The sequence below is a fragment of the Neltuma alba genome, unplaced genomic scaffold, assembly GCF_004799145.2.
Source record: "Neltuma alba isolate B1F8T4 unplaced genomic scaffold, ASM479914v2 tig00004037_pilon, whole genome shotgun sequence".
Classification (NCBI taxonomy): Eukaryota; Viridiplantae; Streptophyta; class Magnoliopsida; order Fabales; family Fabaceae; genus Neltuma; species Neltuma alba.
Window position 1 is genome coordinate 81,380 of NW_021633535.1, and position 14,842 is coordinate 96,221.

The 14,842-nt window shown below is 33.7% G+C and overlaps 3 protein-coding genes and 1 pseudogene across 3 annotated transcripts in view; 3 read left to right on the forward strand and 1 right to left on the reverse strand.

The window, feature by feature from the left end:
- LOC114743472 (polyubiquitin) overlaps window positions 1-7,505 on the reverse strand; it is a 26,936-nt gene extending 19,431 nt beyond the window's left edge. Inside the window, exons 1-2 of the mRNA XM_028931685.1 lie at window positions 7,494-7,505; window positions 4,766-4,771 (exon numbers count right to left, since the gene is read on the reverse strand). The gene's annotated coding sequence lies outside the window, so the exon portion shown is untranslated. The remainder of the gene's footprint in view (window positions 1-4,765; window positions 4,772-7,493) is intronic.
- On the forward strand, window positions 2,354-3,176 carry LOC114743477 (NDR1/HIN1-like protein 26). The gene has a single exon (XM_028931690.1). It carries the CDS (start codon window positions 2,453-2,455, stop codon window positions 3,137-3,139), a length of 687 nt encoding a protein of 228 aa, XP_028787523.1. The 5' UTR covers window positions 2,354-2,452; the 3' UTR covers window positions 3,140-3,176.
- Window positions 7,015-9,768, forward strand: LOC114743471 (cysteine-rich receptor-like protein kinase 10). The gene is made up of 7 exons (XM_028931684.1): window positions 7,015-7,777; window positions 7,878-7,991; window positions 8,082-8,293; window positions 8,379-8,589; window positions 8,699-8,936; window positions 9,024-9,174; window positions 9,296-9,768. The coding sequence occupies exons 1-7, from the start codon at window positions 7,015-7,017 to the stop codon at window positions 9,599-9,601; spliced, it is 1,995 nt and encodes a 664-aa protein (XP_028787517.1). The 3' UTR covers window positions 9,602-9,768.
- Window positions 9,769-11,044: 1,276 nt separating this feature from the next.
- Window positions 11,045-13,669, forward strand: LOC114743478 (putative receptor-like protein kinase At4g00960; annotated as a pseudogene).
- The last annotated feature ends 1,173 nt before the right edge of the window (window positions 13,670-14,842 follow it).

Genomic DNA, 14,842 nt, shown 5'->3' on the forward strand with positions numbered 1-14,842 from the left:
TACTAGTTATAATTCTTGAAAGAATTGAAAATTGATCTATGTTCCATATAACTTTTTAGTGAAGACTTGTCAATAAAAAATAATTTATTATTGCATATGTATCTTGGTAATTTTGCATGTACTTTATAAAAGATTAATTAAAACAATGTTTTTGATAAACTAAAACAATTTTAAATAAAATAATCTATAAAAATGACAACATATTATTTGAATGATCTAGGTTTTAAGTTTTTAATTAATTATTTTTACATAGAAACATTTTTTTTTAAAAAAAATGAAAGTTAAGAGATTATTTTTATTTTATATTCTATACCTATTAAAATAATTATTTTGAATGAATAAAAATAAAAAAAATTAAATCTAGATGATTCAAGTGAAATCTGAAAGGTCTAGATTTGATAAGTTTAGATTGCTTATTAAAATGATAAGCACTGTAATTGGTTCTGTTTAAATGAGGGTTGGCCCTTAATGGCCTTTTAAAAGGACTGGACCTAAAAATCTACTTAGTATTGTTATGACCGAGAAAAAAAACATATTATTCCTCCATTCCTTAATATAAAATTTATTTAATTAATTTAATTAGATTAAGAAAGTTAGATAAATTAGTTAATTATAAGAAATATGGCATATTTTTTTAAAACATCATAACCATCTTTTTTAAGATCTTCTCTCTCACTTCTACTTGATTATAGTTAAGAGAGTATCAATTAAAATAATTTAAAAAATTAATAAATATGAAAAATAGATATTACATGTAATACCAATATTAACTTATCAATTAAGTTCAACATTAAGGACCGAAAGAATATATTTTTGAGAGGCCTAACCCTCAATTTATATAGATTTAAACAGGCCAGCACAACAGATTGGCCTAAAAGATACATTTTGAATTATTTTCTTTTTGAGAAATATAAATCTCAATCAAGTTTAGCCATCTAAAATTTGAATTAAATTTTTTTACTTTAAGTTATAATTCACTAATTATCATTTCAATTACTAGAAATTAAATATTTAGTACAAAAAACTACATGGTCGAAAGACGCCCACGACACAGGATTTGCAACCAGTATTTTTTTATCATCTGGTATATGTTTCCTTTTTTCCCCTTTCAAGTCAAGAAATTTTTTTAAACAATTTTCCGGCTATAATTTTTTTTTATTTTAACTGGAAGTAAACGACTGGGTTTTTATGAATTGGGTCTTAATGCTGGGTTCAGCCCAATCAGTTTTGGGTCCAGTTTAGGTGATAACTTGTAAAGTTGGAAACTAATGAAGGTTGGGTTCAAAGCTAATCTTTCACAACTTGACAAATTAAAATTTAAATTTTTATTAAAAGATGTACATGTATTTAGTGTCTTTATCGAGATTAATTCTAATATAAAGGTGCATGTGTCTTTAAACAAAAAAAATCGTCAAGGTGGTATATGAGGTTTAAAAAATGAACGATAATGCTAAAAGTGCATGCCCTGTTGTCACCAAAAAAACAGAAAATACATGCCCTGTTTATTGAGTATTCGTATATGCTTTTCCCAGCAGACATGGTGCGAAACCTTTATACCTTATTCCATCCCACTTTACTTCTCTTTGTTCTCTCTCTCTCTCTGTTTTTTTTTGGGTTTATAGAGCTAGAACTATAAGCATTTTCGTAGGTCTAGGTTCATAGTTAAATAGATAAATATTGCATAAAGTCACAATTAATAACCTAGTGTCGCTACTGTTAACCTATCTATGATTTAGGTATATAAACAAAGCTCCCTTTAATAGGGATAACTAATATCAATAATTGGGAGAAAAATAATACACCTAAACACGAATTCCCCAACTACCTCTTCTTTCTAAAATCAAATTATCGCGACCAAAAAGCTATATGGATTTAGGAGTGTCTAGGTGAAAGACAAAATTCATAATTTTAAAAATGATAGAAGTTTTATTTTGACTTGAGTAATAAAAAAAAAAAAATACTCCATTCAATCTTAAATATAAGATTTAATTTATAATACTACCTCCAGTCCTAATTATAAAAGTTGGTTGGTAAATTTAAAGAGATTAAGAAAATAAATTAAATTAGTTATTTATAATAAATATGTGTTATCTTTTCTAATCAAGTGTATTAGTCAAAACTATTTTGACAGAAAAGCAAACTAATCTGTCTGGTATTTGCAGGCCCGACCCTGTGGATTCGTGCAACTATTGGATTGGAAAAGAGAGTTGTCTTAGCAAAGCATGCAGCTCATTACCCAGAATACACCGCTTTAATCTCCAACAAAGCTTATTCTTTTCTTTCTTCTTCAAACATCCTTAAAGTTCTCAACTTCATCTTCACTCTCCTCCCCCACCTTCTTCTTCTTCTTCTTCAATCTTCACTACATAAATATAATGTTCCACCAGATGCTTCTGTTCCAATCCAACATTGCAACTTCTAAGCTTCCCGACGCCCCTCGCCGGAAGGTACAATGCGCGGCGACGACACCCACGTACCCATTCACTACCAACAAACCCCCGCCAACCAATCCAAACCCCTTCGCCGCCACCATACGGCCCGCTACTACGTGCAGCGCGTCCAAGACAGCCTCACCACGCGCGTCTCCAAAGTCCTCTGCAGTATTTTCTTAAGCCTTCTCGCCATTGTAGGTCTCATCGCCTTCATCTTATGGCTAAGCCTCCGCCCGCACCGACCCAGATTCTATATCCACGACTTCTCTGTTCCGGGTCTGGGTCAAGAATCCGGATTCCAGAACGCCGAGATAACGTTCTTCGTCACGGCCCGAAACTCCAACCAGCGTATGGAGATTGAGTATGAGGCCATGGACGGGACGGTGTATTACAGGGATCAGAATATCGGAACGATGCCGTTGCTGTTTCCGTTTTCCCAGGAGCCGAAGAACACGACGGAGGTGCACGGCGTTTTGAGCGGAGCAACGTTGACGGTGACTAGCCAGCGCTGGGCGGAGTTTCTGAACGATAGGGCTCACGGGAGTGTGGTCTTCCGTGTGGAATTGACGTCCACGATTAAGTTTAAGGTGGCAACGTGGCAAAGTAAGACCCATCGGATGCATGCAAATTGTGACGTGGGTGTGGGCCCCGACGGGAACATATTGAGTACGTACAAAGATAAGAGATGTCCCGTTTATTTCTCTTGACATGTTTGGGGGCGTTGGTTTGCACGTGAGAGAGAGCATCTTCTTTCTTTCCTTTTATTTTTTTAAAATTATTTTGTCAATTTTACATTTGCTCGTAATTATGTATTGATTATTGACTTGAATTTTCAGTTCATTAGTCTGTTTGTATTGTTGACTGAAATTTGACTTTATAGTTATACAATGAAAGAGTGTTTGTTTATAATCTCATGCATTTGCTAGATTTCTTTTTTGTTACATTAATTTGCTCAAATTTTGGATATTATTATACAGTACTACCTCCGGTCATTAATTTGATTTTGACATTCAATTTGGTTCTAAATATAATATTTAGTCTATTTTATCTACCATATTTATCTACTTTTTAAAGTAGTTCCTATAATATTGTACATGTTAAATATTTTATCAAATGGTAGTTCTAACTAATACATAAGATTAGCAATGATATTTTAGGTAAGACAACACCTAATTATTACCGATAACTAACTTAACAAACTTTTTTAATCTACTTAAATAAGTCAACCAAATTTTATACTACCTCCAGTCTTTAATATAAGACCTTGTTTGACTTTTATTTTAGGCCTACATATAAGACCCCAATCCACTTTGTCTATCATATTTATACATTTTTTTTCAAAGTAGCCCTTCTAATAATGATAGTTCTAGTCAATACACTTGATTAGCAAGGATATTTTGGGAAAGATAATACCTATTTAGGACAAATAACTAACTCAACTTACTTTTTTAATATTCTCAAATTAGTCAACTGATTTTCATAATTAGGACAGGATGTATTATTATGAACTGGAGGCAGTAATAACTTACGCCCTAACCGATTTCTCTCATATGTTGAAGGTATTATAAGATTCAAAATCAATAAGTAGGTAGTTGATGTTGTGCTGGCTCAATTGATAATAAGCACTTCCTTAAATTTTGTTAGCATGAGTTTGCGTGTTCCACCCTTTGTAAACATGATAACTATGTGTGTTCCTTCTGCTTACTTAGTGAGACATAATGCATGGAAATTAAAGAGATAACAAAAACAATCATTTTACGCACTTATTGAGTATCTGTAAGTTGGTTTTATGACGACTGGCCGTAACTAGTTTCTTCCCCCCATCCATTGTGCGTACCTAAGTCAATTGTATCTAACCAACGCGGGATGCTTGTTCAGGGAAAACTAATCTGTTATTATTATTAGGAAAAAAAAATTAAATAAACACATTGACCATCGCTTTTAACTTGATAATAACTCAATTCTCAAAATTTAACTCAATGCAACTCGGAACTAATATCTTAAGTGACTAAACTATATGGATTGGGCTGTACCAATTAAAGCTCATGAATCGAGCCTCAATAAAATCAAAATTATAAGAATTAAGTTGCACTGAGTTAAAATCTAGAAACTAAGTTATAATCAAATCAAACTATAAGCACAAAAAAAAAATCCAATCATAAATATAAGAGTTAGTTCACTAATTTGAGTATATTAAGGAAATAAGTCAAATTAGTTATTTGTAATAAATATATTTGTCTTTTATAAAATATCTTTACTAAAGTTTTTTTGCTGGAGTAACCATTATTAAAATGACTATACTGGAAAAAAATAAATAAATATGAGAGACAAAGTATGTTGTGATTTTATATTTAAGAGCAAAATAAAAGTCAAACAAGATTTTATATTAAGGATCGGAGGTAGTATTAATCTTCCCATTCTTTTAAAAGAGATCTTGCTTGCATAATTAAGGGACCAGAGGGAGTACTGTAAACCAAACTACATATTAAGGGACATGTTATTGTGATTTCAATTTGTGTTGTTGCAATACTCTCAACAGAAATAATTCTTATTAGACTATGACTTTGTTTGAATTAGCATTTGAAATCACTTATAAACACATTTTATTTAAGTTGAGATAAAACTCTTCTCACATACTTATTTTGTATTTCATAAATAATAATTAAAAAGCTGCTTATAAGTCATTCTAAATAGGCGTAATCAAATATCAATTGCTAATGGGCTATGTATGGTTGGGCCTCTAGCCCAGTAGTTGTACATTCTGTTTATTAATCAATAAAATCTCTTTTTCCTCTTTACCCTCTAAGTTTAATATCAATAATATAACACGACACAACGAATAATAATAATATACTTTGAAAAAGAAAACTTATTTAACAACGTAAATAATACATAAGTTAATCCCAGTTAATATAATAATTATCATAAACAATTCATTAATTGCATCACATGGGATTATAATTTAATTAACTACTGAATTTAAATGTTGGTGAGGGAAGATTGGGGTTTCCCATTAGGTAATATATTTTATAATTATATTTTAATATTTTAAATCAAATATTAAATTGATGTCAATGAAGAATATCTCTTATGCCTGTTTCTATATTGTCAAGTTTAATTACAGGTAATTTTTTTAATAACTAATTACAGGTAATTTTCCTGTCACCATTTTTAAGAAATATAATAATTATTAATAATAATCTTTCTATGCTAGTGATAATGACTGCATTTAAAATTTCAAATCAATTTGTAAACGTTAATTCTTGATTTAATTATTTGTTAGATGCCTTTGACTAGAATAGAAACGCACAAGGTTGAAGAATAAAATCCAAAAGGCAACCAAACACCCAAAAACAAAAGCTACCATTTTCATAAAATTAATTTAATTTTCAGAAAAATCTCAAAAAAATACATCTAAAATTTCAAAATTTCAAATTATGAACAATTATAAAAATGTGTTCTGTTCTCACTTGCTTTTCAAATACTCCTCCGGTCCTTAATATAAGACCCATTTAACTAATTTGGTTAGATTAAGGAAGTTAGGTAAGTTAGTTAATTATAATAAATGTGACACGTTTTTCCTAAAATACTATAATCATCTTTCTTAATACCCCTCTCTCTCTTGTACTTGCTTATGGTTGAGGGAGTTCCATAGGGTAATTTAGAGAAAATTGATAAATATGAGAAATGGGTCTTATATTTAGGACCAAAACCAACTCAACATTGGGTCCTATATTAAGGACAGGAGTATTGTCAATTGTTATTAAAGTGTAGTGAATAAGACAGATTTGGAATTTTGAAATTAAAAAGTATCTTTCTGGATTCTCCCTTAAGCTTTTGCTTCTATGTCATTTAATTCAATATGACTCCAAGTCATCCTTTTCTTCTGCATTATTATCTGTTCCAATGGATGGATCTGACGATGCTTTTCGGTGAGCAAGAAACACAGACAGATGGATCAAAATAAAATACTCTGTTAAATATGCTATGAAACTTGTCTTCTTACGGCTTAAAATTATAGGCGCTACAAAAGTAGAAAACTGAAAACAAGGCCTGGATATGACAGAACAAAAATAATAAATTAACAATAATATTTACTGTTATTGATATTATAATTGATACTTGATGATGATTGATGGATAATATCCATTTTAATGATTAATGCCAAGTTGTTTCCCAAGTGTTCTGACAAACTTAGTATTGAAACAATAGGCGTTTTCTATATCATTATAAATTTACAGGTAAACTATATCTTGCTTATCAAGTAACCAGGAATGCACTGGTTTATACTATAGAGCTGTGATTGGAGGTTATGGTCACAGTCAACAAAAAAATTAATTTCTTCTTTGAAGAGCTTAATTCGTTCGCTGTTAAAATTCAAACTAATAGATAAACACTAAATAATCCAATTCAACTCTGGTAAACAGTACATCCGCTTCCAGTTTGAATCATTCCCAATTTTGTTGATGGTGCCAAGTTCAAACTTTTATAAGTAAAAGCTGCCTAAATCATAGTTCTATATCAGTTAATCATATCATTCAACAGATTTTCTTGTGCTTTTGATTGGTAGTCACTAGCAGAAATGGTTGATTCTCCAAAGCTATTCCTTCTTCTCTGCACTATTTTTTTCCTCTCAGGCGTTTCCTTCGCTGATCCACCGTATAAAAATTGTTCAACAAGTAGTAATTACACCAAAGGAAGCTCCTTTCAGAACAACCTTAACTACATCCTCGGTTCTCTATCCTCCAATGCTTCAATCTCCAAATCTTACAATGTCTCTTATGGAGAGAACCCAGTCAGAGTTTATACCCTCTTCATGTGCCTTGACTATGTTCCAAATCAAACATGCCAAGACTGCATAGCCACGGCAACACAAGACATTCTTAAACTCTGTCCCCAAGCAGAAGAAGCAGTTGTTTGGGAAGAGTACTGCCAATTACGATATTCCAGCAAGAACTTCGTCGGAAAAGTGGATGTCACAGGCAAATTGGGATTTGATAATCAACAGAACATCTCAAAACCCAAGGAGTTTGAGTCTGAGGTCAATGGGTTATTGTATAGTCTTACTGAGAAGGTATCTTTCAATGCTTCTTCTAACTTGTATGCTGTTGGAGAGGCACCCTTTGAAGGGAAAACAATACATGGCTTAGTTCAATGCACCAGAGATTTATCAGCAAGTGATTGTGGCACATGCTTGAAAAGTGCGATAAGTTATCTACCTATTTGTTGTTATTCCTCAATCGGGGCTAGAGTTCTAAGTCGTAGCTGCTACTTAAGATTTGAATTATATGCATTTTATAATGGTGAACCTGATCCAAATGGTTCATTTGCAACAAGGGGAAAAAGTAAGCGTTTCAGTTTCAAGTAACTTCGATGGATAATATTGCATCAAGTTATAATTCTCAATCTGTTTGAGCTTGATTGTTTAAATGATCCCTTATTCAGGTACAACAAACAAAGCAGGGATGATTATAGGAATTATAGCAGCGACTGGCTTGGCAATAGCGATTTTAAGTTTCTGCGTTTACTTCCTTAGAAAGAAGAAGAAAACTCAGAAAAGTATGCAAGAATATAAGCTGATATAAGGTCAATTCATGTTTCTGAACTTTTCTTTTTGCTCTGTTTAACTGCTTGGGTTCTTTTGCTCAGGGAAGGGTGGAATAGACAGTCATGTGATGGATCCTCATAGCTTTGGGCAGAGAGGTGAAACTGTGTTCCAAAATCACCAGAATTTTCGTAGAAGAAATGACAAGATAGCTGAGGATTTGCCTTATTTTGATCTTGAAACTCTGTGTGTTGCTACCAAAAACTTTTCTGATTCAAATAAGCTTGGTCAAGGCGGCTTTGGCCCTGTTTACAAGGTGATTGAATTTTAAGCCTAAAAAGGTGAACCAACTTTTCTTGCATATTTGTCATAAACAAACTTAAGGATTGTGGTTTTTGTAGGGCGTATTAAGTGATGGCCAGGAAGTAGCAATCAAGAGGCTTTCAACGGGCTCTGAACAGGGCTCAGATGAATTCATAAACGAGGTTCTGCTCATACTGAAACTCCAGCACAAAAATCTAGTGAGGCTTCTAGGATTTTGTTTAGATGGAGAAGAAATGCTTCTTGTTTATGAGTTTCTGCCTAATGGCGGCCTTGATGCAGTCCTTTTCGGTGAGTCTTTTTCCTTCACCTTTCAGACGTATCAGATAATATATTTTTCATAATTTTATCCACTTTAGAATAGTGGATCATTTCATAATAAATTAGTTGCTGTTGACAGATCCAAGGCAACGAGCACGACTAAGTTGGATCAAACGTATTGATATAATAAGTGGAATAGCAAGAGGGATTCTTTATCTTCATGAAGATTCTCGATTAAAGATAATTCATAGAGATCTAAAAGCAAGTAATATATTATTAGACCGCGAAATGAACCCAAAAATATCAGATTTTGGAATGGCAAGAATATTTGCAGGAGCTGAAGGTGAAGCTAATACTGCTACTATAGTTGGCACATAGTGAGTACTTAGATCCTTGCACAATTTTTTTTTATATTTTGTCGCATTTGCTTTTGTGGCAATGAGTTTATAATTTCAAATTTACAGTGGATACATGGCTCCCGAATATGCTATGGAGGGAATATATTCTATAAAATCTGATGTCTTTGGTTTTGGAGTGTTATTGCTTGAAATTATCACCGGGAGGCGCAACGCAGGTTTCCATCACTCTAAACATGCTCCTAGCCTTTTGGCATATGTAAGTGTTAGAAATAATAATAAAGTTACCCATGAGAATTTATAATTTATTTTAAACTTTTGGGCAAAAGACTTATGTATTGCCATTGATTGGTTGACTTGAAAAACCATTCATTCTATAGGCATGGCATCTATGGAATGAGGGAAGCGCACTGGAGTTGATGGACCCTCTAGTAGCTGATTCATGCCCTGAAGATCAGTTTCTAGTATACTTGCATGTTGGATTACTGTGTGTTCAAGAAGATGCGTATGACAGACCAACCATGTCTTCGGTTGTTTTAATGTTGAAAAGCCAATCACCAACTCTTGGTCAACCCCAAAAGCCACCCTTCTGTGTGGGAAGAATCATTGATAATGATCATCACGTGCCAGAAAATGAACATTGCTCTGTCAATAACTTGACAATCTCTGATATACTGCCCCAGTGAATGGATTTGAAAACTTCCTAGTCTAATTTTTCCCCTTTTATGTTGTAATATTGTAGTTAGATGGCTTTCAGTCAAAAGCTGGACATTCAAGTTGTAACTAGATTAACATTTTCTTAACGTGTAAACTAGGCTAAATGGGTATGGTTGTTATTGTTGACCTGTGAAAATGTGTATAACTAATTTATGGACCCACGGATGCATGGCATTTATTTTTATTTTCATGTCCACCACATGGCTTCCAATCACTTTGTCCTTTTTGAAGCTTACAGAAGAACAGATAATAAATTTTTATTTGTTGTACACGAGGTACATGAACAAGCGAGAGGACATATTATCGGGGACATAAAGAAGCCAGGTTGTCACTGCGGATAATCTGTGGCTATATATATTCTCTAAACTTTTATGCAAAAATTAATCCATGTGAGCATTAGTCAGATTGTGAAAGTTGTTGAATTTTGATTCCAAATGGCTAAGCATGAGGGAAAAAAATTAGCAGAACCAAGACCAAACTTCTGTTAATTCGTTCATAATGATGAAGAAAGTTCCATGCAAGACAGAAGACTAACAAGCAGTAACTACAATAGGAGAATTAGTGCTCAAGCATCAGGGTCAAAAATGTGATTTCTGCAGTTTGAATTTAGGATGGTAACTTCTGGGACGAAATTGATTACATTTGCAGGGAAAGATCAAAGTAATTCATTCTAACGAGCAAGTTTCATAATCCAGTGACTTTTTCCTTCAGGTTCGGGCATGAAACTATGACTCCAAGCAAAACCCAGCATCAATCTCATTTAGTCAAATCTTGAATTTGAAAGTCAATTCAATCATTCAATTATTTTTAATCAATATGGGGTTATCTTGGCTTCGCCGTTAGATCTACAAGATAGCAGCTTTCTTTCTCTGACAAGAAGTCAGCCATGAATAGTTTTCTGATTACTCCAAGACACAACTAAGGTCTCTCTCATTGCTAATTGTTTAGATTCTTTGATGTTGATAACGCATTGGTATTTTTCTACGATAATTTTATTAAAGAAAGAAAAAAATTTAGATTATTTTACACAGACTTCAAGGATAACGTCAAGAGAAATATGTTCCATGTTTTAAAAAATACCAGTTTCTTAATAATCGTCATCACTGATGTTGCCGCCCTTTGATTGAGACACAATGCATGGATAGAATCAAAATCATAGACCAGTGATAAGCTTGGAATAACACCAACACTTTTTTTTTAAAAATAAAAATTAGAATAATAACGTTTACCATATTATTGCTGATCTAAGTTGCTCGTAGTTCCTGTAACTTCCTGCACAATTATTGATTATCATTATAATGTTATTAATGCCCGTTGTACTTCCTTTTATTATTCTATCCCAGACGAGAAATTTCCCAGCTTTTTCTGACCCCTGTGTATAATCACCGTATCTTGCCTAACCAAACCTGATTTATACATTTATTCTGTCTTTTTGGGTAAAAATTTGTAGATTTTCAGCTATGGTTTTCTTCATCATTCCCATCTTATTTCTTCACCTTGTCTCAGGTTCAGATCCTCTCTCCACATGGTGTCCACCTGAATTCCCAGAATACACTCTGAACTCTACATTTCATAACAACCTTGAGCTTCTTCTTGGGTCGCTTTCCTCCAACATTTCAGTCTCAGGTTTCTATAACACATCCATTGGAGAAGAGCCAGATAAGGTCTATGGACTTGCACTATGCAGAGGAGACATAAACTCCACAACCTGTAAGGATTGTGTTGAGAAAGCAAGCCAAGATATACTCAACAAATGTAGGATTCAAGATGCTATTATATGGTATGATCTCTGTCAAGTAAGATACTCCTTTCAGATGTTCATTTCAATGATGGTTTATACTGGGAAGTATCCGGATGAAAACAATCAGGCAAAGGATGTGGCAGATCCTGCTCGATTCAGCCAGGTTCTGATGCACTTAATGAACAACCTGTCCAATGAGGCCGCATTTGTTCCTTCCAAGAACATGTTTGCTTCTGGGGAAATTAAATTTTTTCCGAGAATTACAATTTATGGTCTAGTACAATGCACAAGAGACATCTCTGAAACACTATGCTATAACTGCTTGAGTTCTGCAATAGGAGACCTTGGAGCTTGCTGCTCATCCCATGAAGGTGGGATAGTTCTTAGTCGAACTTGCAACGTGAGGTTTGGATTGTCTCAGTTCTTCAATACTTCTTCTCAGTACCTTGTGGTTTACCCAAATTCTAAAGGTAAGGTTTCTGATTCTGATTAGTTTAATTTTATTTCTTCGTCAAGAAGGCATATCAATGATATCGTTAGCATATTCTTACCATTTATGGGCAGGAGGGAAATGGAAGACGTGGATGCTTGTTCTGATTATATGTGCACCACTGTTCTTATTAGCACTTCTTACTGGTTTCTGTGTTGCCTATTTTCATAAAAACAAAGGGAAGACAGAGGTGAATCTTTTCTATAATTTTTCATCTGTTGACCATGTAAAAGTCGTGCAAGAATTACTGACCTCAGTTCTTTGATTTTTCAATTTTTATTGTCCTTGAAAACGATGAATCAGATGATGAAAAAAGCGAAAAGATGCTACTACAACAATTGGGGACCCCCAAGAGTGTAACTATTACACAAGATGGAGAATTAATTAGCTCTGAAGAACTTGAGTTTATGAATTTTGCAACAATTAAGATCGCCACCGATGACTTTTCTGATTCAAACAAGCTAGGACAAGGAGGTTTTGGTTCTGTATACAAGGTATGATAATCTCTGAATTTCACTTCAGCCTATGTATTACCAAGCAAGGCATTACGCAATTTGTGGTTTGATTTTTGGGAATTTCAGGGTGTACTTCCGGATGGAAACGAAGTGGCAGTCAAAAGGTTATCAAGGAAGTCTTGGCAAGGCACAGAAGAATTCAAAAATGAGGTCATTCTGATCGCAAAACTTCAGCATAGGAATCTGGTGAGGCTGTTGGGATGTGGCTTGGAAGGAGAAGAGAAGTTTCTCGTATATGAATACATGTCCAATCAAAGCCTTGACAGATTCATCTTTGGTTTGTTGGCTTCCCCCCCTTTGCTCATTAAGGTTTATATATATAATACATATGTCACTGGTTACAGGTTTTTGGTGTTTTTATTACTTCAGATTCAGAAAAACGTTCACAGCTTGATTGGAATACATGTTATGGCATTATCATGGGTATAGCTAGAGGATTACTTTATCTTCATGAAGAGTCAAGACTTAGAATCATTCATAGAGACTTGAAACCAAACAATGTATTGCTTGACCATGACATGGTTGCGAAGATATCAGATTTTGGTATGGCAAGAATTTTTTATGAAAATCAAAGTACCGCTAATACCAAAAGAGTTGTGGGAACATAGTAAGTTATCCATTCCTAAACTTCTATAATGGAGTAAATTTTAGTTTTAGTCTTTATAATAAGTTTTGCTTAAGCTTGGTTTGGTCACCTATCATTGAAATAATGGAGTGAATTAATTTGTGTCAAAAGGATATTGTGGGCCAATATATGATATATATATAATTTTCATATTGTTTTGTTCTCTATTGTTTATGATGACATGTCTAATTTTCATGTATAAAATAGTGGATACATGGCTCCAGAGTATGCAATGAGAGGATTATTCTCAGCGAAATCTGATATCTTCAGCTTGGTGTCATCTTGCTTGAGATTATTAGCGGGAAGAGAAGCAGTGGCTTTTATGCAACTGAACTTGCCTCTACCCTTCTAGCATATGTACATATCATCAATCACTTGATATACTACCTTTTCTTTAAATCACCCATAAGCTTTTAGGGAAAGTAATCAAGTTTCAATAATGAGGCATGGAGATTATGGAATGAACGGAAGAAATGGAATTTGTGGATCCTCATTTAATGGAAGCAAAGTCTCTCTTCAGAATTTTGAGGGTGCATGCATATAGGACTGCTATGTGTACAAGAAGACCCAGAAGACAGACCCACCATATCAGATATTATGGTTCTGTTAGGAAGTGAACCAGTGTCTCTTCCAAAACCAAAACAACCTGCATTTTCTGTGGGGTAAATCAGTGCAAGTTGATCCATCATTGATGACAACTTCTCTCTAGAATCATTAATGCTCTATACTGTTCAGCCCAGATGATTTTCCATCTTGTGACAATGTAATGGTTTCTTTAAAAGCACATATGAAGAGTTATATTAGTGTTTGATATATGCTTTTTTACCACCTTATCCTTACCCTCCCCCATTGGATGGGGAAGGTTGACCCACACGCACACCCACTTCGCTTTTACCATTTGGGAATTCAGTTCCACAACATCCTCTGTAAGGGGATGTGGATGCCATAAGCGATAAGATTCTTGGTTGTTTAATATAATACTTAACTCTCACATTACACCTTACATAACTAAATGTACACACATATCTCCTTTTGTGGCTGTGAATGAATCATGTAAGATGCTTTGTTGACTGTACATGTGACTTTGATGCAGAAGATTTCAACTTTTGGGATATCAAATTATGGGTCACGAAAAGAACTGAATATTGCAGTAAAATTTTGAACCAGAAAAACTTTAGGAGTTCGAGCTTTATTTGTCCATCTAAGACAGACCCCTTTGTATGAAACTAGAAAAGTCAATTCAAAGGATTCAGACCGTTAGATGGTACTCCCTCTGGTTCAAAATATAAACTAAACTTTATCCATTGCGTTTATCAAGAAACTAATTAAAATCAATTAAAAACAATAAATGTGGAAGATATATATTTGTTTTCCTAATATACCTTATTAATAAAGAGATTAGTAAAAGATGTAATAAATGAATTAAAGAGGAAAGAGAATATATGGGATAAAATTAGAAAAAAACTCATAAATACTTGGATAAAAGTAAATTTTATCTTATAAAAAAATAACTTTTAAAGAAAGTAAAGTTTATATTTTGAACCACTTGTCTCCTTGCGTGTACCTCATGACGCCATGTTGTTTTAAAGAAAAGTTATTGGGAACAAAAGATTGCTGGTAATTAAAAATGGGCTGAAGCTGAGAATCGTTTATTTGGCCATATACAATTAAATGATCTGTTTCTTGGCCCCTAAAGCTGAAAACTGTTTCTTTTGTCATGTTCATGTGTATTGGTCTCCCATATTGATGGGCTGGGTCTGCCTTCGGGCAGCTAAAATATGGGCAAAAACCCAACCAAACCAGATAATCGGAGAACGGGGGAAATCGAAAATCATTAAC